General features: G+C 30.7%; 5 protein-coding genes and 1 non-coding gene across 13 annotated transcripts; 2 read left to right on the forward strand and 4 right to left on the reverse strand.

The window, feature by feature from the left end:
* Positions 1 to 1,404: 1,404 nt before the first annotated feature.
* On the reverse strand, positions 1,405 to 3,552 carry LOC143355476 (cytochrome c oxidase subunit 4 isoform 1, mitochondrial). 2 transcript variants are annotated; one of them, XM_076790285.1, is made up of 4 exons: positions 3,420 to 3,552; positions 2,666 to 2,872; positions 2,085 to 2,277; positions 1,405 to 1,629 (listed from the first exon to the last, which is right to left on the reverse strand). In XM_076790285.1, the coding sequence occupies exons 2-4, from the start codon at positions 2,864 to 2,866 to the stop codon at positions 1,523 to 1,525; spliced, it is 501 nt and encodes a 166-aa protein (XP_076646400.1). In that variant the 5' UTR covers positions 2,867 to 2,872; positions 3,420 to 3,552; the 3' UTR covers positions 1,405 to 1,522. The 2 variants fall into 2 exon arrangements, with proteins under 2 accessions (XP_076646400.1, XP_076646401.1); XM_076790286.1 differs by lacking the exon at positions 3,420 to 3,552 and adding an exon at positions 3,240 to 3,365.
* Positions 3,553 to 4,449: 897 nt separating this feature from the next.
* Polybromo (protein polybromo) lies at positions 4,450 to 15,183 on the forward strand. Of its 3 annotated transcripts, none has more exons than XM_076790289.1 (27): positions 4,450 to 4,606; positions 5,227 to 5,341; positions 5,423 to 5,668; positions 5,759 to 5,887; positions 6,220 to 6,399; positions 6,483 to 6,927; positions 7,018 to 7,130; positions 7,210 to 7,308; positions 7,393 to 7,461; positions 7,552 to 7,704; positions 7,773 to 7,940; positions 8,052 to 8,218; positions 8,346 to 8,640; positions 9,601 to 9,806; positions 9,922 to 10,261; positions 10,345 to 10,929; positions 11,034 to 11,191; positions 11,457 to 11,629; positions 11,756 to 11,928; positions 12,054 to 12,125; positions 13,025 to 13,213; positions 13,453 to 13,575; positions 14,065 to 14,308; positions 14,380 to 14,530; positions 14,605 to 14,654; positions 14,739 to 14,856; positions 14,955 to 15,183. In XM_076790289.1, the coding sequence occupies exons 2-27, from the start codon at positions 5,237 to 5,239 to the stop codon at positions 15,169 to 15,171; spliced, it is 4,968 nt and encodes a 1,655-aa protein (XP_076646404.1). In that variant the 5' UTR covers positions 4,450 to 4,606; positions 5,227 to 5,236; the 3' UTR covers positions 15,172 to 15,183. The 3 variants fall into 3 exon arrangements, with proteins under 3 accessions (XP_076646404.1, XP_076646405.1, XP_076646406.1); XM_076790290.1 differs by having other exon boundaries at positions 7,552 to 7,701; XM_076790291.1 differs by having other exon boundaries at positions 7,393 to 7,455.
* Positions 15,184 to 16,063: 880 nt separating this feature from the next.
* On the reverse strand, positions 16,064 to 17,413 carry LOC143355488 (uncharacterized). Its single transcript, XM_076790314.1, has 4 exons — positions 17,199 to 17,413; positions 17,021 to 17,122; positions 16,718 to 16,909; positions 16,064 to 16,557 (listed from the first exon to the last, which is right to left on the reverse strand). The coding sequence occupies exons 1-3, from the start codon at positions 17,332 to 17,334 to the stop codon at positions 16,770 to 16,772; spliced, it is 378 nt and encodes a 125-aa protein (XP_076646429.1). The 5' UTR covers positions 17,335 to 17,413; the 3' UTR covers positions 16,064 to 16,557; positions 16,718 to 16,769.
* Positions 17,414 to 17,556: 143 nt separating this feature from the next.
* LOC143355486 (succinate dehydrogenase assembly factor 4, mitochondrial) lies at positions 17,557 to 18,599 on the reverse strand. Of its 5 annotated transcripts, none has more exons than XM_076790309.1 (4): positions 18,483 to 18,599; positions 18,245 to 18,403; positions 18,004 to 18,093; positions 17,557 to 17,919 (listed from the first exon to the last, which is right to left on the reverse strand). In XM_076790309.1, the coding sequence occupies exons 2-4, from the start codon at positions 18,342 to 18,344 to the stop codon at positions 17,750 to 17,752; spliced, it is 360 nt and encodes a 119-aa protein (XP_076646424.1). In that variant the 5' UTR covers positions 18,345 to 18,403; positions 18,483 to 18,599; the 3' UTR covers positions 17,557 to 17,749. The 5 variants fall into 5 exon arrangements, with proteins under 5 accessions (XP_076646424.1, XP_076646427.1, XP_076646426.1 ...); XM_076790312.1 differs by having other exon boundaries at positions 18,245 to 18,375; positions 18,483 to 18,584; XM_076790311.1 differs by having other exon boundaries at positions 18,494 to 18,574.
* Positions 18,600 to 18,729: 130 nt separating this feature from the next.
* Pgant35a (polypeptide N-acetylgalactosaminyltransferase 35A) lies at positions 18,730 to 22,004 on the reverse strand. The gene is made up of 7 exons (XM_076790300.1): positions 21,705 to 22,004; positions 21,259 to 21,607; positions 20,498 to 21,179; positions 20,311 to 20,428; positions 19,756 to 20,244; positions 19,492 to 19,623; positions 18,730 to 19,422 (listed from the first exon to the last, which is right to left on the reverse strand). The coding sequence occupies exons 2-7, from the start codon at positions 21,605 to 21,607 to the stop codon at positions 19,267 to 19,269; spliced, it is 1,926 nt and encodes a 641-aa protein (XP_076646415.1). The 5' UTR covers positions 21,705 to 22,004; the 3' UTR covers positions 18,730 to 19,266.
* Positions 22,005 to 22,015: 11 nt separating this feature from the next.
* On the forward strand, positions 22,016 to 22,088 carry Trnar-ccu (transfer RNA arginine (anticodon CCU)). Its single transcript has one exon. It is a non-coding gene; the product is annotated as a tRNA-Arg (tRNA).
* The last annotated feature ends 75 nt before the right edge of the window (positions 22,089 to 22,163 follow it).

Here is a 22,163-nt window from a genome sequence, read left to right on the forward strand (position 1 = left end):
TATGTATGTTGTAAACGCTAAAATGTGGATCTTACATTCTTAGAGTTATGTACATAATTAATTTCTTATATTTTGATGTTATTCCTACAAACGATTATATAATGTCTAAAAATGAATACTGACTTTTTAATTGAGGTCAAACTTTCTCAAAATTTCATAAAAAATTTGCGATTTGTGTGTTGTCTGTATTCAGAAATTATTAAAAAAAAAAATGTATAACGACGGAAAATTTGAATAAACAGTGATAACAGGTTTCTTTGTGACGTTGTCATTCTTTTTGATACTATGTTATAACAATGTAATATTAAATTTTAGTTTGCAATAAACAGCCAAGTATAAAAAATGATGTATATTTATAATTTATAAAAACATATACTTAGATATATGGATCATAAGGTTGGTCCCTACATTCATAAATCTACACATCAATTTCAATGAAGGTGAATACAAAATAAAAGATTGTAGGTATATAGGGTATCTCTTTTAACTCAAATATGTTAATCCTTTGCTGTCTCCATATTACAACCACAATTATTTTAATGTATTAAAAAATGTATTATTATTCCAGTTTATAACATATAATGTTTCATCATATAATATCGTTTGAAACATTTTCTAACATACGGTACTGCAAGTTTCCTTTTACATGTTTTGCATATAAAAATTCCCTCCTTTTCCACCAAACATTTCCCAATTTTTCAGTTAATACCGATCACAACTCGTGTCATTTGCATAAGGAAAGTTTAAATAAGAGAACTTTAATAAAGTTTATAGTTATGATAGTATGTAGTTGGAACGAAATATGATGTTGAGTTGAACTGCAGTAGGACTGCAAATGGTTAAATATTTCATTTATTTTTAATAATAAGATGAAATGTTAGAGAAAAACATTTGTTTTGAAAAAACGAATACTATGAAAGCTAATCTTTTTTGAAGATATCTCTGTTGTTTTTAATTTACAATGGATGACTAGTCCTCTTATAATATGCTAATATTACTAAATACAGTTCTAATGCATCCTTTTACATTTCTGGGTGTTGTAGGAATATGCTCATAAATCGTTACTTGAACTGCTCTCCATAGAAAGAAATTTAATAGTGCAAAATCAGATGAACGTAAGTACGTGTCATTGAATATTTACACTATGATTAATCCTACTTTGCTATAGTTTTTGATTTAATACTTTACAGGCTATACATTATTAACCTAACATTTACCATGTTCAAACCAAATTGAATTTTTTCGAGCTGCTAGAATTTCTTTTAATAATTTAGAGTTTAGATGATTGAACCTCATTTAAAATAATACTGGCACTTGTTTACTGTGATATTTTTTGCATAAACAGAGGTAGACGATCAAGGTACCAGAGTTGGACTGGATGGACTGCATATTAAAAGTTATAAATTCCAACAATAACACTTTATTCATTTCTATTAATTTTACATAATTAGTTTTTGAATAAGTGTTACGTTACAACATATTAATTTTAAACTATGTTTTGAGTGAAAATTATATGAGTAAATTATTTTTTACTAATTCCAGAGATAGGATTGACTTCAAGTAGTCGCATACGTTCCAATTGAGCTAGTCTGTGTTCTTCATCGAATGTTTCTGGTAATTCTGGATAAGCTGTAAAATGAAAGAAAGTACTGAAAAATCTGCTTTAAAAAATAAATAAAAAGCGCAAGTTTTTAAATCTATTCTATGCTCTGAATAGTTTGTATTATAATACAAATTCGTACATTTTCTTTTTATATAAAATTGCTTCTTTGACGAAAATAATGTTGACTTATAAAATAATGTATTCTTGGAGAGTATAAACAGTGATTTCAAATTTTTCAACAAATTTACAAAAAAAATTTTCAAGAAACATTACAACAAAAATTACACGATGATGAAGAGCGATAAAGAGTGCTCTTTATCCTAACTAATGCATTCTAAGTTTTTCTAACTCTGAGATTCATAAAAACAGTGAAAGGCAATTAAAAAATACTAAACCTGATCACTCAAAAAAGAAACTGTACAAACATTTCAGGACATCTGATAATATTTTGCATAGAATACATGGTCTTCCTTTAACTTACCAAATGTTTTAAGGAAATAGAACATCCAAAAAGTGAGTGCCACGAGTATAAGTGAAATTCCTAACTCTCCTTTCCATTCTCCTGTTGGAGCATGCATTTCTACAATCGTTTGACAAAAGCTTGCACGATATAATGCTTTTTTCTCCTCAATAGACAATTTCTTCCAATCTCCTTTTTCCTTTTCCCTCAATGCCTATGTAAAGAATGAATGACATTTATAATCCTATTATTGAATTTAATTTTTTTCAATACATTTACTTTTATTTTCACAATTAGTACAGTATGAACAAGATTAACTAACAATTGTACATGTGAAAAATAAATATTTGTGTTGTTTGAAAATATTATAAATATATGTACACATAGTTAAAAATGGTATACACATGTAACCCAGTTGAAATGATTCTGTTACATAGCCAAGATAGAAAAATGTTTTTTGACATAATATTTTGCATGGTATTATATAAAACGATTCTATTAGTAAGACTATCTATAATATTTTATGATGAACTCAGTGTATATCATTTTTATAGTTTCTTTTTCAAGAGATTTATTATTAATAATTGTGAAAGCTATTATACCATGATATCTGGTGTATTGGCTTTAAAACGGATAGCAGGCAAAGGATAGTCAATACGATCCATGTATGATTCCTCTCCATTGTATCCATAACCTACTATCTCTCTATTGCCAATTCTGTCTGGAAAATGAACAGTGGCCATTCCACGAATGTGAATTGGAATGTTTTGTCGCAAACATGAAATAAGCAGTTTGCCGGCCATTATTTACTATAATAATATAAACGTTATTAGAATATTATTTGACATTTGGCTCTTATATTAATACTAATAATTTTATATTACAATAGGGTTAATTCATAATTGTTATACAATTGAATATGCATTTGTATCTTACATTGTTATATTTTATTACAAAAATTATATTTAAAATAAAAAAAGAGATTAGCATTTTACTTGATGTACCACTTTCCTACAATGTATTTTCAAGTTATTAATTTCTGTAAAATATTGATTTACTAACTAACAAATTAGTAAAAGACTTCTAAAGTAAAGATTTATTTTATCAATATATAAAAGTATAAAAACATTAATTCAAGTTGAAATGGACATTTAGTTTTTAAATAATATTACGTACCGATTATCGAATTTATCAAGTGGTTACCTAACAGAATATGAATGTTTCAAAAAACATTAGAAACTACTCGTAAGAGATATATGAATATGCTACGATTCATATTTTACTATATGAAGAAGATAACAATGCTTACTGTCAACCCGTACAGCTAACAGTGTATTATAATGTAGGAAAACTTACTTGATCCGTGCGAACTACCTCAAGGTAAGTTAAAATGGCTACGAGCAGCAGGAGGTGAGAACTTCTTTGTGTATCTGTGTATCACTGTGTATCTGAATAATAGTTGCTTCTCGATCGTTAGGTATGGTAGCAGCACAGTAGCGCCCCGCGCATGCGCGCAATTCAAGATAGCGTCCGGCTAAATTTTAGCTACAATAAAGCGAATAGGCTCTATTCAATAGAGCCCCCTTACCATTTCAGTGTCACATCCTACCGTATCGGTCGGAACTAATAGCAGAGAGGAAATGAGAGTGCTCACGCTTGGGGATTAGTGTCCCCACTTTTCTGCATCATCTTTTTAGCCTGGAACAGAACCTGCATCATCTTTTTAGCCTGGAATAGAACCTGCATCAACTTTTTAGCCAGTATTAGAACCTGCATCATCTTTTACGCTGGATCAGAGCCTAGATAGAAAAGCCTCTTTTAACATAGAAGTAGCATCCACTCTGGCATTATTTGGAATCTGCTAATGATGCAGGTAAGATGATGCAGGTTCTGGTCCAGGCTAAAAAGATGATGCAGGTTCTGATCCAGGCTAAAAATTAGGCTAGAGGGCAGCACTATTTCGGGGACACTAAAATCCCGGGCGTGAGCAGTCTCATTTCCTTTCTGTTATAAATGACTAACATGGGTTTTAGTCCATGCTGCAGAAGAGTCAGTTAGGTTCTGTCCCATTTGAGTGTAGCACTATATCGGAGGCATCGAAACCCCAGGCGTGTGCACTCTCATTTACTCTATGTTTAATCCCACTATCAGAGAGGAAATTTCCTCTTTGCTACTACTTTTTATTTAAAATGATCAATTACTCGTATGACTATAGCATTATATCAATACATATATATATAAGATATATCTTACATATGTAGGATACACGTTTTTGATTTATTGCGAGTGTGTTCGAAAAGATTGAAATCTTCTATACCGACTGAGCTAATTCATATACGAAAGGGCATATGAAGCAGCCTCTATTTTTGGCCATAGGATCGTACAGTTCGTGTGATTATAAACCGACGGTTGCTTACGACATGGCGTTAGCCAAGTCGTGTGTCATCGTGTGTTGCAGATGAAAAGCGTTCAACATTTACAACGCTTTTATTTTACATGTTCGATATTAATAAAAAATCTTTTTGTACAAATTTTAACGGCAGGTGAGAATTTCAAAGTACGATAACACGAATGCTTTGAGAGGAAAAATAATTGTAGCTATAGAGGAACGAGTTTCAAAGATGCACTGAGGTTTTGATATGGCGGTAAATTTTAGTTGGACAACGATTTATCAGAAACGTTGGTGACATATGCCGGAGGATCGTTGAAACGCGAGCGGATTTCAATATTTGCCTTTACATTCAATTTATAACGCACTCGATTGAAATTTAACAAACGAAAAATTAAAACGTTATGCACTTCTGCATTTTAAAGCACAGTGGCGACATATCATGGCGGCGAAATTTTCTTAACTGCAGTTGTGTATCTCGATTACTTTCATACCTAATACGTACGCAAAGGAATTTCTTTGTGAAGTAACATATTCAGTAAATTTGTATTCTGTGTATGAAATTCCGTTCGTAAGTTGCTCGATTGTGCTCCAATTTTGTGTACTCCAAGTGATGTAATTATATTGGTCAAGCATAACATGTAGTCAAACACTTTTTCTGTATACAATGACACTATCACTTAGATTTCAGATTATAATGTAGTATTTTAGTGTGAAACAGGACATTAGTGTTATTTGTGTTTGTGCACACGTTTATTTTTTATATTTTTTAAGATAATTCAAGATGAACAAACGCCGCAGAACATCTTCAGTTGCGAGTCGTGGTACGGAGGATGACGGCGATGATATACCACCTGAACCAACAAAAAGAAGAAAAAAATTAGATCCTGTAAGTTATCATGCACGGCAAACGATTAGTATTTATAAAAATAGTACATTGTTTAATACTTGTTTAATCAAATCTATTTAGAGTGACCTGTGCCAACAATTATATGATGTGCTACGTAATCAGAAAAAGGAAGATGGAACATTATTATGTGATGCATTTATACGTGTGCCTAAACGCAGACAAGAACCAGGTTATTATGAAGTTGTAACGAATCCTATAGACCTACTAAAGGTTCAACAAAAGTTAAAAACTGACGAATATAGAGATATGGATGACTTAGCAGCTGATATTCAACTTATGGTTAATAACGCAAAAGCTTTTTATATGGTAATAATATATGAATTAGTAAATGTAGAAAGTGTACGAAACACGGAAAATATGAAATTTCAATATATAATAATAAATGTTTCTCTACAGCGTACATCTCCTGAGTATAAAGATGCTACAGAACTTTGGGAATTGTGTATAAATACAAAGAATCGAATTACAGAAGAATATGAAGATCCAGAACCTAAAGGAAAACTTATATTAAAAGTAGCAAGATTGGCAAGTATACATATATACATATACATATTCTATATATATGTATATACAAGGTGTCCCAAAAATGTTGTACTTCTTTGAAAGGGATAATTCCCGACGTCATTTAAAGTAACTTTTTCTTTTGCGAAAATGTTCTCTGTGGCTCCTGTTAAGGAGTTATTAACAAAAAAGCAGAGCAAAAGGTAAAGTTTTGGCAAAGGCAAAAGTCACTTCAAATGACTTCAGGGATCAACCTATTGTCCACAGTATGCAAGACATCCTGTATATATATATATATACATACATGATATTGTTTTATTTAATCAATTAAAACTAATGGGGAGTAAATCATACAGGCTCGAAAAGTTGCAACAAAACAAGAAGATGCAGAAGATACATCTGAAAGTTCTACAAATCCAGATGAAGAAACAATACAACTTTTTGAAGATTTATTTGCAGCTGTTATGACAGCAACAGATCCAACTGATAACAACAGGCCATTACATACAATGTTTCAGCTTAAACCATCTAAAAAGGTTTCGCATACTTTCATATTGGCGATACATTATTGCATTATTTTTTCAACTACAGTATTGTAACAATACTAATACATTTACAGCTATATCCTGAGTATTATGATGTAATAGAGACACCAGTAGATTTGAAAACGGTTGCAAGGAAAATTCAAGAGGGAGCATATAGCAGTGTTGCAGACATGGAGAAGGATTTAATGCTAATGTGTCGTAATGCTTGTCAGTTTAACGAACCTGGTTCTCAAATTTACAAGGATGCTAAACTTTTAAAGAAGATCATTACTGCAGCAGCAAGGAAACAGGATACTGGCATAAGTAGCAGTATTCCAAAAATTGCAACAACTGCTCCATCGACACGGAGTAAAAGAGGTAGTCGCACTATGGCGCAATCTTTAATAGCTCAAACTGCAACATTACCAGACGAAGATGAAGAAAGCGATGACGAAGAAGAAGAATCTGCAGAAACGGAGGAGGCAGACAATCCACAGTGGCAGCTATTCCAAACTATTCGAACAGCACCAAATAATCAAGGTACTTTTAAATAATTTGATGTACACGATTACAATGTTTCATATAATTTCGTATAGATAATATTATAATTAAATGTCGTTTATTATTCAGGAGTTAGAATGAGCGAATATTTCTGGAAACTCCCGTCAAAGAGATTATATCCTGATTACTACAAAATGATTAAAAATCCTATTTCTTTGTTACAAATTCGTACAAAAATTAAGGTAATTACTAAAATTAATGAATATAATTATTTTTTTATATTTTATATGATAATCTTATGTGGTTTTTAATTTGTTACAGAAAGGTGAATATGGTACAGTTAGTGAAGTAGCTGGCGATATGAATATTATGTTTGAGAATGCAAAAAAATACAATATTCATACATCTAGATTATATAAGGTAGTAGACATTAACTTCTTCTAGTAAATTGTATTTATTTAATTCTTACGATTCGTTTATGTGAATTAAATTGTGATTTTTTAGTGTGCTGTAAAATTGCAAAAAATAATGCAAGAGAAAGTACAAGAACTTTTAGAATTTGATCAGGTAAATGTAAGTTTACTGGAAAAGAAAATATTATTCTAAAACTTTTTCTTTACTAATGCTGTTACATACATATTAATATGTTTGTCACGCTTGCAGGATTCCGACTCGGATAGTGAATTCGAAAACAGTTCTCATCAACCAAAACTTATTAAGCGCGCTTCAAATCTATTAACCCGTGGAAAATATAAGGACAATATACCATTGAAGAAAAGATTGTATGCATTAGTTAAATGTGTGATAGAATACGTTGTAAGTAATTCCAACTTGAATGATTGAAATACAAACTTAACAATACAGAGAAAGTTACTGCATTACAGTGTGAAGATGGTCGACAACCGATGTTAATGTTTATGGAGAAACCTTCTAAAAAATTATATCCTGATTATTATCAAGTAATAGCAGAGCCCATTGATATGTTGGCTATAGAAGCTAATATTAAAGCAGAGAAATATCAAAGCGAAAATGAATTAATACAAGATTTTAAAGTATGTATTATACTTAACTATACGAGAAACAAATGTGATATATTTTCTGTTTATTGTACGCTACTTATTGTGATATTCAGTTTCATTATATCGTTATTTTCGTATTTTTAGTTAATGTTCAATAATTGCCGTCAGTATAATGAAGAAGGCTCTCTAATATATGAAGATGCAAATACTTTGGAAAAAGTTTTGATGGATAAAGTAAAAGAATTAGGTCCTTTACCAGAAACACCTAAACCAGTAAAGTCAAGTGCATCCACGCCAACTAGAAATGTTGGGTATGTAGAGCATTAAAAATACTATTGAAAACTGAATGTAATACTTTAATACTCATACATGAAATATTATATACATTCTCTTAGTTTTATTAAAAGTCATACTTATATTGCTATTTGTCGTTCGCAGAAGACCAAAAAAGGTTATACCACTGCATATACAAAAACTAAGAACCATGTATGATACTATAAAAGATTATCATGATGCCAAAGGAAGGCAGTTATCCTTAATTTTTATGAAGTTACCGAACAAAAATGAGTATCCTGATTACTATGAAGTAATCAAACAACCAATGAACATGGAAAAAATTGCTTCTACATTAAAAAATAATGGATACGAAAATTTAGACGAACTAGTGTCGGATTTTATATTAATGTTTGATAATGCCTGCAAATATAATGAACCTGATTCACAAATATACAAGGTTTGTACGATAATATATGTATGCATGTTACCATACATTTATTTAGAGTAAAATAAGAATTCTCATAACACTGTCCATAATTACAATAATTTAAAAAGGAAGTGATATTTCATTTAGTGAGAAACTAGACATAGTAATCTCTAATTTAATATTTTGAGTTCAAAAAACGGGTAAATTACTATAAAATAAATCATTGGTCATGTAAATAATAATAGCAATAAGTAACATGCCCTTTATATTCTTTGATAAAAAGAAAATATTAAGTGTAAGAGGAAAGTATCGATTACAAATGTTATGTTTATTATTTGACTGAAAAATTAATAACAAGTAAGAGCAATCTGTCGTGGAGAGTGTACGTTCGAAGTGAAATTGAAATTTCGCGCTAAAACATGGAAAGCTTGATCTGTTTACGGTCATGATTTTTGAGGTTACGTGAAGTTAGCTATCTTTGTATCTTCGTCATTTCATACCATTTCATAGTGGAATTTTATTGAATAATGTTTGATTTTTATTCATGAATAGATATGCCAGTATAAATAATGTGGATATGCAGTTCTAACAAATCAATAATTACAATTTAAATACACGAAAAATTGCCTATTAGATATCTATAAATGTTGTAACTGTATAAGTCTTATAAATGTTGTAATTTCTTTACAAGTTTTATATATGTGCACTATTACTCAGAATGTTTGAACCGGGGAACTTCAATAATCAAGATAATAATATTTCTGTAAACAAGACACTAAAAGTACGACCTTGTTTTATTCGTTTAATGAGAGACAAGGAAGTAGACCAACGGTTATCAAAAAAGTGCAAGAAGAATGAAACAGAAGTAAAGAATTACTTCATTCTTTTCAGAATATTGCCCATTGATACTAATTTTTATGAAAGATGAACATTTTAATATCACTGATAAATTTGAATCATAGCTTTCAACCGGTTGAAATAATGTTTTAGGATGCACTAATTTTACAACGATTAGTTCTGCAAACAAAGTTACAATTAAGCGAAGATGAAGAAAGTGTGCCAGATGTGTCAGCCGCGATTCAAGAAATATTGGCAACCATTTTCACTGCTTTGTATAACCACCAAGACGAAGAAGGAAGGTGTTATTCGGATTCTATGGCTGAACTTCCTGAGCACGATATTGTGGATGGAAAAAAGTATGTTGTGATTTAATTGAGATTTAAAAACATGTCCTCATATTTATTTTTTTAGAAATTACACTCTCTATTATAAAGTTAATTTCCACAATTCTATGTTCATTTCAAATAACAGAGTACGAGGATTATCATTGGATTTAATTAAAAGAAGATTAGACCGTGGTGTTTACAAACGACTGGATAGATTCCAAGAAGATGTATTTACATGTTTAGAAAGAGCCAGACGATTGTCACGTACAGACTCGCAGCCTTTCGAAGATAGTGTTGAGTTACAAGCATTTTTCTTACGTACTCGTGATGAAGTAACTCGTGGTGGAGATTTATTACATTCACCGGCGCTTAATTATACACTGCTTGATCTCTCTGCTCAAGTTGCAGAGTTAAAACGTGTGAAACAACAACAAGAATTAGCATTGCCTAACGAAGAAGAAAGTTGCGATGGGAATGAGACAAAAGTATGTAGTATTTTGTCATAAAAATGAAACAAAGTAGAATAGTATTTTATATATTTGGTATTTTTTCCTTCTATTTTATACAGGATTCGGAAACAAATGCTAATGTTGAAGGAACTAATAGTGACAATGGAGGTTCGATGAGTTTTAATCAAGAGGTTTATAGGGCTGGAGATTTTGCATATATAGAACCTACAGAACGTGGCATGGAGTATAGTGTAGTTCTTATAGAACGCTTATGGACAAATGCAGAGGGACAACAAATGTTGTATGGCAATTTATTTTATAGACCAAGTGAAACTTACCATGTAGCCTCAAGAAAATTTCTCGATAAAGAATTATTTAAAAGTGATGCTCATGTAGCTGTACCTTTAGCTAAAGTAGCTGGAAGGTGTTGTGTTCTAAGTGTAAAAGACTATTTTAGAATGCAACCTGAAGGTTTCTTAGAGAAAGACGTTTACGTATGTGAGTCGCGATATTCTACGAAAGCGCGAGCTTTTAAAAAAATCAAAGTCTGGAATTTTGATCCAGATCATTTGAAACTTGTATCAAGAGATAAACCTTTGGAACCGAAGCGGGTAATATCAGTGTACAAGGAAAGATTAGAAAAGCATAAAGAAGAGATTGCAGAGTTAGAAGAAGGAGAAAAACCAACTGAAAAGGAACGACCTGTAAGTTATGCATAAATAATATCATAAATAAAGTAGTAGTTACCATAAATTATACACTCTAATGTGATGTCAAAATTAATTTTCTAATTTTCTTAATTTTGTAGAATGTAATATTGTATAATTCGGAGGATACGGAAAATACTTACTATGAACAATACAATACGTGCGCGGGTTCTGTAAAAACAGGAGATTTTGTCTATGTAGCAACAGATGGAGGTAGACAACAAATTGCACAAATTGATGCTATATGGTCGACTAAAGAGTAAGTATTGTAATATATTCTCTAGCATAAGTACCGCTAAATATTGGTAATTAACAAAGGTGTGTAAAAACCCGAAAATGTCGGGTATTCTATGGTCGGGACTTCTCGAATATGCTCAAGAATCCCAATACACTCTAGGATCCAAATGTGCTTGGGAATCCCAAAATTTTTGAGAACCCGTCCCGATCCGGTATAAAACGATCGATAAATTATCGATAAAATTATAGATCATTATATTTATCAAGAACACATATTTGATTTTTAGCGGAAAATGTTACTTTAAAGGCCCATGGTTGTTAATGCCTGCAGAAGTGCCACATACACCGACAAAATTATTTTATAAACAAGAACTTTTCTTATCTACTGTTGATGGCACCCATCCTATTGTAGCTATTGTTGGAAAATGTGCGGTCCTTGACTATGGAGAGTATATTTGTAGTAAGTAGTTGAAAAGTCATTTAATTAAAAATGTGTAAGTCTATGACAGAAGCAAGAAATATACATTCTCTAATGATTTTATTTGCTAAACTGTTTGTATCTGTATGTGTGTGTATATGTGTGTAGGTCGACCTACAGAAATTCCAGAGGACGATGTATATATCTGTGAATCATTATATGACGAAAGTAAAAGTCTCATGAAGAAGTTAGGACAAGAGGGTTTGAAAAAATTCAATCATAATTCGGCAGTAACAGAAGATGAAATATACTTCTTCCGAAGGCCTATTAACCCTGCTAAAGTGTGTACACAATTTAAGTATACAAGCTTACATTACATGTAATAATACTATAACAATAAGTAACCTATTATATTAGTATGCAATTAACTGAATATATTGCTTCGCATGTGATATGTGTGTTGTAGGTTCCAGGTGATGTGGCTCAGACGCAAAACCAAGTCAAGTCTGTTACTCCTAGTTCAACACAATTTGAAATGGTAATTTCTTCTTATGAACTTTTTTTGTTCTATTAGTGTTGCAGAAGTTATGCATGTTCCTCTAAAGTCATACGCAAGTTGGTATGATGTTATGAAGTGTTGTGAGACCAATTAAGTTAGGACTATATAGTTTACACATGAGTACGATTTGCGTGTGATGAAGATCTCACAAAAACTTGTATTTGAGCATGTTTCTCATTCTATGCCGGCATATTCATTTTGTCTGTTTATTTGATTTTATATCATTTTTTATTTACACATACACATATACACGCACGCAAACATACAAGAGTTAATATATATTTGATACATATATATATATTAATCGATATATAACACTAAATAGTAAACATTTCTATATAGTGTTTACATAGGATGTACATACGTGGGAACGATTTTTCATTGAATTGAAATTCAGAGCACCTGTTGGGTTTATCTAATGCATATGTAGATATACTGTGAGTATATACAGCGTATATACGTATGCATACATAGAATACCACCAAATAGTCTCGCTTCCATGTCATTCTAACCCAAATAATATAAAAATTAAGCAATTTGAACGGAATGCATACAGTACTAATACTCAAACATATTTAGGTTCTTAGGGTACACCTAAGGTATTAGGATGAAACATAAGAAAGTGTTGTGCGACTGTATTAGCTTAAAACATTCTATTGTGAACTTTGTGCGAAAAGGACTGCGTATTTCTATCAAAATTATAGTTATCGCCATTAATGTTATATTCATGAACACTGCAGTATTTCTGATCAGAGAAGATTTCACGTAGCAAATAGTATTCATATAAGATTGTTGTACCGATAGAATATATTCGAAAACTATTCATGACATTACATTCGGTAACGGATAATGAACGTAACATAACATAAATGGTATAGGAAGCATCACCATTGTTACCGAAGCTGGAACCCGATGTGCTAGGCATGGGAGTAGGATTAGGAGTGGGAGTAGGAGTAGGAGTAGGAGTTGGGGAGGACAGCATGGACGCTGGTGGTCCACCGTCCGTTGGATCTGCAGAAGCTCAACCGGTGCTCTCCAATACCCAAACACCTGTGTCAACCAAGAAGGTAGGACTTATCGTGACATTATTTGTTTACAATTGATTTACATGTTACATTTTATTTATTTCATTTTATTTTTGTTTAGAGAAATATGCCAGCATACTTCTATTTTTGTTTTTTCAATTTTTACACCGTTTATTATCTATACATTAGAACAACAATTAGATGTCTTACCTTTAAAGGTATAAATGTCAAGACTTGCTCATAAGACAGTGACATTATAATTTGTGTTTTCTTCTGTTTAGAAAACGGCGGGTAAGAAATTAGTTACGGGCTATATTTTGTATTCGAGTAAAATGCGAACGCAGATTACACAAAACAATCCCGAATCATCCTTTGGGGAGATTAGCAGAATTGTTGGCAACGAGGTATTTATTTATTTTGACTGTTGATTTTTAGTTTACAATAAGAATATATCTATTAAGGAAGGACAGTATGCAGATTATATTTTTCAATTGTATTGTACAAACTTATGAAACCGTTTTTTTTTCATAAAGTATCGTTCAGAGAAAAAGATGCTGCATACTATGTCTTTCCTTTAAATATATTGAATTTTTCTTAGGGTTACCATTCACATATGACACATCAAAGTAATTATATGTATATTCAAATCTGTAATAGAATGTTGCTTACTTACATATGATTGCTATTTTACTATACATTCCAAATTAGGTTTTCATATACCGTTAATAGTATATCAATTTAATGGTAGCCATAAATAGAAACCGTATAGAAAACAGTTTCATTAATCATTTTTCCATGCTCTACTATGAAAAAGGTTTGAACAAAATGGATGTTTACAGAGTATTGAAATGTTATACAAAGAACAACATAAATACAAGTCTTTTTTATTTCAGTGGAGGAAATTGCCAGCAGGAGAAAAGCAGGCATGGGAAGAAAGAGCAATTAAAATGAATGAAGACGGAGGACAACTTAAAGGGACATCTGTTTCAGTAGGGACTAATTCTATACAAGATGTAGTATACGAATGTTGCTGGGACAATTGTGATTGGCAATTTGAAGATATGACCGATTGTATTGATCATTGCATTGCTGAACAAAATGGACATGTGCAGTCGTCCTTTATTAATGCCGCTAGTGGTGCGTAACTTTATTATAACTAGCATAGAATAAGATTTATTCTGTAAAATTTCATTTTAATTTTTCCATAGATGTAGAATTTCAATGTCAGTGGCGCGGATGTGGTCGCACGAAAAAATCTGTACCCCCCTTCCCAAGTGTACAAAGACTTGCAAGACACGTTAAGGAAGTGCATATCCTTAAGTCGAATGGACGTATAATACCTCCTTCGGAAAGAAGCAAGTAAGTCTTCAAAATGATCAAGCTATACTTTTTGGGTTCCAAAAATTCGGATTTCAATATCATTTTTATTACAGGAATTATATGGCATCAAAAGGTCCAACGATATTACCGCCAATGGAAACTGGTAATTGAGATGTATTAATTAAGCATTTATATTTATTAAAAAAGAATGTAACTTTTGCATCATTCCGCACAATTTCATTTGCAGAAACGTCAGCAGCTGCGACGCAAACAAGCAATATGCCCGCGGCTAAACAACCGGAACCAATGTTTGTTGCTGTTCCTCCAAGACCAAGTCGTGTATTGCATTCAGATGCCTATTTACGGTAAGATAATTTGTTAATAATAGTAAAAATGTTATTTTTTTATATTCATTGTTACTAATGAACATATTCAAAAATTATATTTTTCATTTAATTCATAGGTATATCGAAGCGTTAAACGTAGAAAATCGGTACATATCAAATTGGGATAAACAGATGAATGCTAATCCAGATAATACACAAATTCCTGATGTAACAAAATTGCCAGCTGAATGGCTGGGCAACGGCGTAGGCAACCATGGGAATGTGGTAAACGCCTTATGGACACTAAGGAACATGATGATGCGAGATGTGTTAGCCATCAATAAAACTTTATAGTTTATTCGTTAAGATCTATAATCTTTAATATTCGATGCTACCTTAAATTACAATTTTCAGGTCCGTCGATGCTAGATGAAAGACTGAAGATTATTACTCGAATTTCAGTATATTTATACGTTTTAGATAATTTTCCTTTTATTTTACAAGTAGAACGACTATTCAAAATGGAACTTTTTTGTAACACACACCGTTAGTAATTTTTGAATCGTAATGGGAGCAAACTCGGAGAATAAGTTTAATACTTTGAAATATTTGGATCTGAAAAGTATTTATAAGAAAATTTTTATTTCTTTTAAATTATAATTTTTACCGAGTGAAAGTGCTATAAGCATTATTTTCTATATATTGTTTATGAATCTGTTAGGAGTAGATGGAAAGCGTTACTATTATAAGAACCGCCATTTTGTACATACTTCGCTGTTTTTAATTTTAACTTTTCATAAAAAAATTTTGTATTTTGTGTATCGCGTATTATAAAAGTGTGACTTGACAATTCCTGTATTCATATTATAATATAGACCTGTAATGTAAATATAAAATGATTCCCTCTGAAAAAAATAATCTGAAGTAGACAACAAGATTATTGTATCTGTGAATGTTAATTTCACGTCAAACAACATATTCAATGTAATAATATTTTCATCCACCTTTTTATAGAACTTTTATAGAAACGAGAAAGCTGATAATTACTATTGAAAAATTTCTTTATCATGCTATCGTTAAAATACTTTTAGTCGGCAGTGCTACTAAATTGTACATAAGATAATGCGAAAATAACTTTTTACAGTGTAACATTCTCTTGAAAACTCCAGAATACGGTACACGAATAGTGATAACTTAATAATATGTTTGTACGGGAATAGATTCAATATTTAAGTAACAGAATCAATGAAACCATTATTGCATTTAATTACCGAATAATGTATGAATTTAATTAATTTTCTTTCAATTAAGAAGTAAATTACCTCTGTCAGATATTCTTTTGTCATGCCATTCGTACATAAGAGATTACGTTACTTATGCAAAAACTAATCAACTAAATGTACATTTATAATAAGTTAGTTTTGTGTGTACATGCATTAGATTAACTATTTTAATCGATTGTGTTTAATATTGATTTTACATAAAAATATATGATACACTTTTTGTACCAAAATACTGTGTTGGTGATATTCTTTTTTATATGTATTTGTGGTACATTTATAACAAGTTGATTGACGAATAGTAAAACAAAAAAGCATTCGATTATGGTATTTTAAATGTTATCTACTAAATAAATGTTTCCAATTTTATATTAAATGTGTATTTATTTCAACATGAACTTCTTACCAGTACTAAAATTTTCATTTTCGTTATTAGAGAACTTAACAATTATGCTTTTATAAGAGACAACGAAATACGATAACTTAAATTATTTCAGCTAACAATGACAATCTATTTGAAAATCTATGTTGGAATGAAATTTCTTAAATTTATAATCAGTATTGTCAATTTTGAAGATTAAAATAAACTAAAATTAATATTTTTTTCTTGTAATTTGGACATACGTTCATATATCTGTAAATAGAAATTATTTATGAATTACAGTTTCCGATTCAGAAATCGGTCACCCGGCCACCGTTCTGCCAATCTCCCCACTTTGTTGGGTCTTTTTCAGAGTTCGTTTTTAATTCCCCACTGCTTGGGTCAGTTTCTACCAATAACAAGTCCACAAAACGTTCTTTTGGAGGCACTCCTGTAATTACAATTCTTTGTAGTAATTACATATTATAACTTGCACATTATCTAGTTATTCACGTTAATATCATTTGCTATTATTATCTTAAATCTGAATAATTTTACTCACTCGGTATCGGTTGCAGTTTCAGTTTTTCATGGAATTGTTTCATTCTCTGAGATTGTTCCTTCTCAACCTTTGTATTAGTTTCTTTGGCTTGTAATAACACACCTACATATTATGTCAAAATATAAAAGAATAACATGGTTATACTAATTTTTTAAATGAAAATGTATAAGTTTCATACTTGTTACAAACTGTCTAGATCTATATATTAATGGTTTCATAGAAATTTTGCTTATAACGTTAGATATATTCATTCTAACAATACTCAAGGACAATTCCAAATTAAATATATTCTCAGTGGTGTATTTCACTGACATAATAAGAAAAAAGATTGAATAGTTAAACTGTATTATTGCTTTTGTTCATTTTTAACAAAACACAACAGAACTATGTTTGTGTAATTTTTACTATCATAAATAGTGAAACTTTAAATATTGCTTTAATATTAACTAATGTACTAAACTATATCTATAAGTAAAAAATATTATTACAAGGTAAATTAAAAAGAATAGAACTATCTAACTGAAACATATACGCTGTTTAAACCAAACAATGTCTTTATGCAAATTTTCATGAGTAATTCACTTTTTTTAGATATTTTGTAATAGACAATTTTTTAACTATAAAAATATTATCATACAATATATAGCTTAAACATTTCTATGTACATAATATATAATAAATATTATACTATTTTAACACAAATCTGTTGCTATGTATTTTATTAGACTTCTAAAAATCTGTAACTCGTCCTTTCCTTTCCCAATCACCATAGCGAGTTGGTTCAGGTCCACGTGGTCCTCCTACCTCTCCCGTTTCAGGATTTGTATTATTTGGGAAAGGTTTTAATGGTTCTTTCTCTTGATAAGGATGCATACCTTCTTCTAGTTCTTCTAGTTTCTCTGTTGTGCGTCAAGTTAGGTTACTTTGATAAGAATTATAGTACATATTTTTAATATTTGATTTATTTATAAAATACTATTTACCTATGGGTGTACGTTCTCGTAACTTTTTTCTAAATTCTTTTATTCTTAGACTTTCAGTTTCGTCTTTCTTTGTAAATAATACAGGAACTTCTAAAACAGTAAACAACAAAGTATTTGTCGTACTAATTTATAATTTGAATCTACTATGTATGTATATACTGTAAGAATATTTTTTGGTAATCTATGATTATAATCTTTAAATTAACTATATTTTAAAGTAATCTATAATTTGAATACGTACGTGTGTGAAGTAAATTGCTTGAATACGTTGTAATTCCATGATTTATTTTCAACAATTTAGGAACAGCGGTGACATTTGTAGTAAACATAACCTTGTACATTTTGTGCTTCTTCTATATATTTATTTGACGACTAAATAAAGGGAGATTATTTGTCAACTCTATAATCACATAAAAATACATGTTTATGTAGATGATATGTCAATTAAAAGTTTATGAACAATTAATATTTAACACTACCGAGCAATTACTGTTTCTCACTTGTCAGATGATTCTTCAATGGATTCAATGGATTTCCGTATCACTCGCAACATTACCAACGGTGGTTGTACATAAATAGTCAGTGGTGTGAATAGAAACTATACCTCTTCTGTGCTTCCATATATTCATATTACAAAAATGGTCTTCGTTACTTCGTTTAATTTTTACACAAAAAAATCCTTTCATATGTGCATAAAAGATAGTAGAGGCCCACTGATGGAAAGTAATTTATGACTACTTCTTTCGCTCAATTTTAATTTATTCATAGAATTCAATGATGTATTTGTAATAAGTAAATTTGTTAAACATTAATTTATTTTATAAAACTTTAGTATAAATGTGTATATGTATACAACAAATAATACAAAAACAACAAATATAGATACATATATTGTACAGAGTATTGCTTCTGTTGGAATCGTCTTAAATTGCTATACTATTTGCAAGCTGCATTATATGGGTAATTAGTAGTATTTTAATTTGGCAGCTTTGTAGGTGTTCTCTTTTACTTTAAAATGTATAAAAAATTCATCAATAAATTATCTAATCTGCTACCAAAACGTAAAATAACTTGCATAATCCCCCTCTTACTCTTGTGACATACAATAATAAGAAAAATAAGCATTTTTAACTTCTATAATATCTTACTTTGTATCACAAAAGTTCAAACTTTCCATTTAATTTGTTCATACGTCTTCTCCTGTCTAATAATCTGCAGTTAATACTTTTTTGTCTCGCGTTTGTATTCTTTATTTCTTGTTGTTCAATTTTTTTTAAGACTTTTCGAATGTACTAGATCCCATGTTATAAGAGTTTTATTTGATTTGGTACATAGATCCATTATAACTGGACTTCCTTTTGTAGCTTGTATTACTCCTAAACATGTACCAGCTGCCATATTGTATATGGGTGTGCCATTCTGTACATAAATAACTTAGTTTAATTAATCTATATAATTACCATGAAAAAGTTAGCAAGTACTACTTACAGCACTTTTGTGCTTCCATTCCTGATTGCCACCTATTTCATGACATTTCCCAAGTTTTGGTATTTTTTCTGATCCTTCCATGCACAGTATTTCACCAAGGACTAATTCATTTTTATCTGTTTCATACCACATCTGCACAAATCACAACATATCGATATTAAAAATAAAAGATAATTATTTTTCTTATGAAAGGAACGTATTACAGTAAACTATAATAGTCTTATATAACATATTTTTTCCAGAAATGTCTTCTCTCTTAATTACCTGCGATTTAACTCTCAAGCATGTGGATAATATCAGCTTAGAGCCTTTGGTTTTGATATCTTTTTCACTTTGAACGCATAATACTGTATTGGACAGTCTAATTTGATATTCATCGGTGTAATGTCTTTTCCTAGAGTGCCAAGGTTGGATCGGTCTCTGTTCTAATCTTGCCCATTTCTCTTTCAATTTATTTTTGCTATCTGTTGGTAATGTTAATTCAGGGTACACTTCTTTTAGGTACCATGCAAAGCTTTTGCAATTTAACTCCTTGCGTAGTCTTAATCTATCCGTAACATCGCCATAATCCACTTTTTTAACATTCTTTAAAAAGTAATCTTTATATTCATCTAACCAAACATATGCTACGCGCAATGAATTCTTTAACATAGTATCATGTTTGTCATTTCCACCATAGGGTCTACGTCTTCTAAATACGTGTCCAACCCTTGAACAGGGAATGAGTTCAATGCTTCCACCGCACATCCAAATCTGAAAAATAGTATAAATTATTATCAAACTAAAAGTGAAACAAAATTGAATAAATTATTGTCTTACTCTGAATGATATTTCTAGATTTTCACCACCCCAGATATCCATGCCAGCATCGTACTCTCCTATTTGTGTAAAATATTCTCTATTCATTGCAAAAAGTCCTCCAGCCATTGTTGGCGATCTATTTAACGGTAATTACTGAATAAAAAATCATTAAAATAAATATGCACATGTAAATATATGATCTCACCTTATGGGTTTTATGAAATCTTCGTCATGTTCCAGAGTGCCAACTGGTAAATTATCCCATTTAAAATGCAAACCCCAGTTAAATCCACCTCTTACTAAAGGACTACTAGTATACTGAAAGGTATCTGGATTGATAATATCAATTACTGGCATTGCTACAATACTTTTTGAGAAAGCGATACGTGAAAGCAGAGGTTCTATCCACATTTCATTTACTTCTATATGACTGTCTAGGAAGATTAAAACTTCTCCAGTTGCTTTCCTAGCACCAAACATTCTTGCTCTTATTAATCCTTCACGTCTTTCAGTCTTGAAATATTTTACTTTACCGTTAAAGTTGTTATCAATGTATACTTTAACTTTGTCATGTAAAGTTTTGTCATCGCTCCAATCGTTTACTAAAATAATTTCATGCAAGAGATCATCAGGAGTCCCTTGGATAATGGAATGTAAAGATCTCACAAGTGTCATGTAATGTTCATTATAAAAACATATCACAATACTGGCTGGTGGCAAGTTGATAGAATAATGTTGTGTTTTACACAATTTATGCCTTGTATCAGGCAATACTCTGTGTAACCCAATATTATCTGATACCAAAACATTAAAGGCATAATTTTTGTAACCTTCGTCTCGTTTTCTCTGGTCATCGTAATTTTTTACAATTCCTAGCTCGTCTAAACCTGTAAATAGATTAACACTTTCGATAAAAAGAACACGCTAGAAACAACAAAGCTATTAAAAATTGATTTTTCTTAATACCTTGTCTTAAAGTAACTGCAGGTTTTACTGGCACAGATTCTAATTGTTCTATAAGATTTTTGCTGTTCTTATAACTAGATCTTTTTAATTTATAACTACCTTTCTGTACTAATGCTTCCTTCTCATCATGAAATATTAGATTATCGTGTAATCTAAGTTCGCGATCATTGTATACTTTGTGATCAAATGATGATTCTTTTAACGACTTGGAACTCTCTGATACTAGTATTGTTGGATTAATGATGTCATTGTTTTGAGATAGTCTTGAATAAAGGTACAAACTGAAAGTCCATGTTAAGGAGGCTATTATTACCCCAGACAAGAAAGAAAAGTACCTCGTTGACATCATCTATTTATTATTTAAAAAATAAACAAAGTTAATAACACTATATATAGGATAAGTTACTAACATTAGTTCCATTATAAGTCAAACATAATACACTCACTATGAAAATATATCTGATTGTTAATTTATATTGAAATCATCATTATTTTAATCAAATATGTTCTCATTTTATAAAAAAAAATGATACACAGTTGACTGTTTCAAAACATGCGTCACCATCTTGAAATTTCCTAAAACAGCTGTTTCGTACGTTTCTTATTAATTTGTGATATTTGTAGACATGAGTTACTATTTAAAGCTATATATGTTGTCAAAAATATATTTCCGTGAAGATTACTTTTATTATACAATTTGCAAATGCTTTTTAATTTGTGTAAAACTATTTCAAGAAGGAAACAAGTTCTACCAACCGCCCCTGTGGCCTAATGGATAAGGCATCGGTCTCCTAAACCGGGGATTGTGGGTTCGAGTCCCACCAGGGGTAATTCAAACAATTTTTTTTTCCTGCAAATAAAAAATGATTTACTTATAATTTATTATTTAATTTATATATTTTGAA

This window comes from Halictus rubicundus, chromosome 7, assembly GCF_050948215.1.
Source record: "Halictus rubicundus isolate RS-2024b chromosome 7, iyHalRubi1_principal, whole genome shotgun sequence".
Lineage (NCBI taxonomy): Eukaryota > Metazoa > Arthropoda > Insecta > Hymenoptera > Halictidae > Halictus > Halictus rubicundus.

Bases quoted from the DNA above. Each gene is read 5' to 3' on its own strand.
- LOC143355476 (XM_076790285.1), bottom strand. From the start codon at position 2,866: ATGGCCGGCAAACTGCTTATTTCATGTTTGCGACAAAACATTCCAATT. The intron at 2,278-2,665 runs GTATAATAGCTT...TTCTTTACATAG, and splicing joins CCAATACACCAGATATCATG to GCATTGAGGGAAAAGGAAAA. The intron at 1,630-2,084 runs GTAAGTTAAAGG...TTCATTTTACAG, and splicing joins CTATTTCCTTAAAACATTTG to CTTATCCAGAATTACCAGAA.
- Polybromo (XM_076790289.1), top strand. From the start codon at position 5,237: ATGAACAAACGCCGCAGAACATCTTCAGTTGCGAGTCGTGGTACGGAG. The intron at 11,192-11,456 runs GTAAGTATTGTA...TTTGATTTTTAG, and splicing joins GCTATATGGTCGACTAAAGA to CGGAAAATGTTACTTTAAAG. The intron at 14,655-14,738 runs GTAATTGAGATG...TTTCATTTGCAG, and splicing joins ATTACCGCCAATGGAAACTG to AAACGTCAGCAGCTGCGACG.
- LOC143355488 (XM_076790314.1), bottom strand. From the start codon at position 17,334: ATGTCAGTGAAATACACCACTGAGAATATATTTAATTTGGAATTGTCC. The intron at 17,123-17,198 runs GTATGAAACTTA...CATAATATGTAG, and splicing joins ATCTAGACAGTTTGTAACAA to GTGTGTTATTACAAGCCAAA. The intron at 16,910-17,020 runs GTGAGTAAAATT...TTGTAATTACAG, and splicing joins GAAACTGCAACCGATACCGA to GAGTGCCTCCAAAAGAACGT.
- LOC143355486 (XM_076790309.1), bottom strand. From the start codon at position 18,344: ATGTACAAGGTTATGTTTACTACAAATGTCACCGCTGTTCCTAAATTG. The intron at 18,094-18,244 runs GTACGTATTCAA...TTACTGTTTTAG, and splicing joins AAGCAATTTACTTCACACAC to AAGTTCCTGTATTATTTACA. The intron at 17,920-18,003 runs GTAAATAGTATT...GACGCACAACAG, and splicing joins ACGAGAACGTACACCCATAG to AGAAACTAGAAGAACTAGAA.
- Pgant35a (XM_076790300.1), bottom strand. From the start codon at position 21,607: ATGATGTCAACGAGGTACTTTTCTTTCTTGTCTGGGGTAATAATAGCC. The intron at 20,245-20,310 runs GTAAGACAATAA...ACTATTTTTCAG, and splicing joins ATCTAGAAATATCATTCAGA to ATTTGGATGTGCGGTGGAAG. The intron at 19,624-19,755 runs GTAATTAAGAGA...TGATTTGTGCAG, and splicing joins GCTTGAGAGTTAAATCGCAG to ATGTGGTATGAAACAGATAA.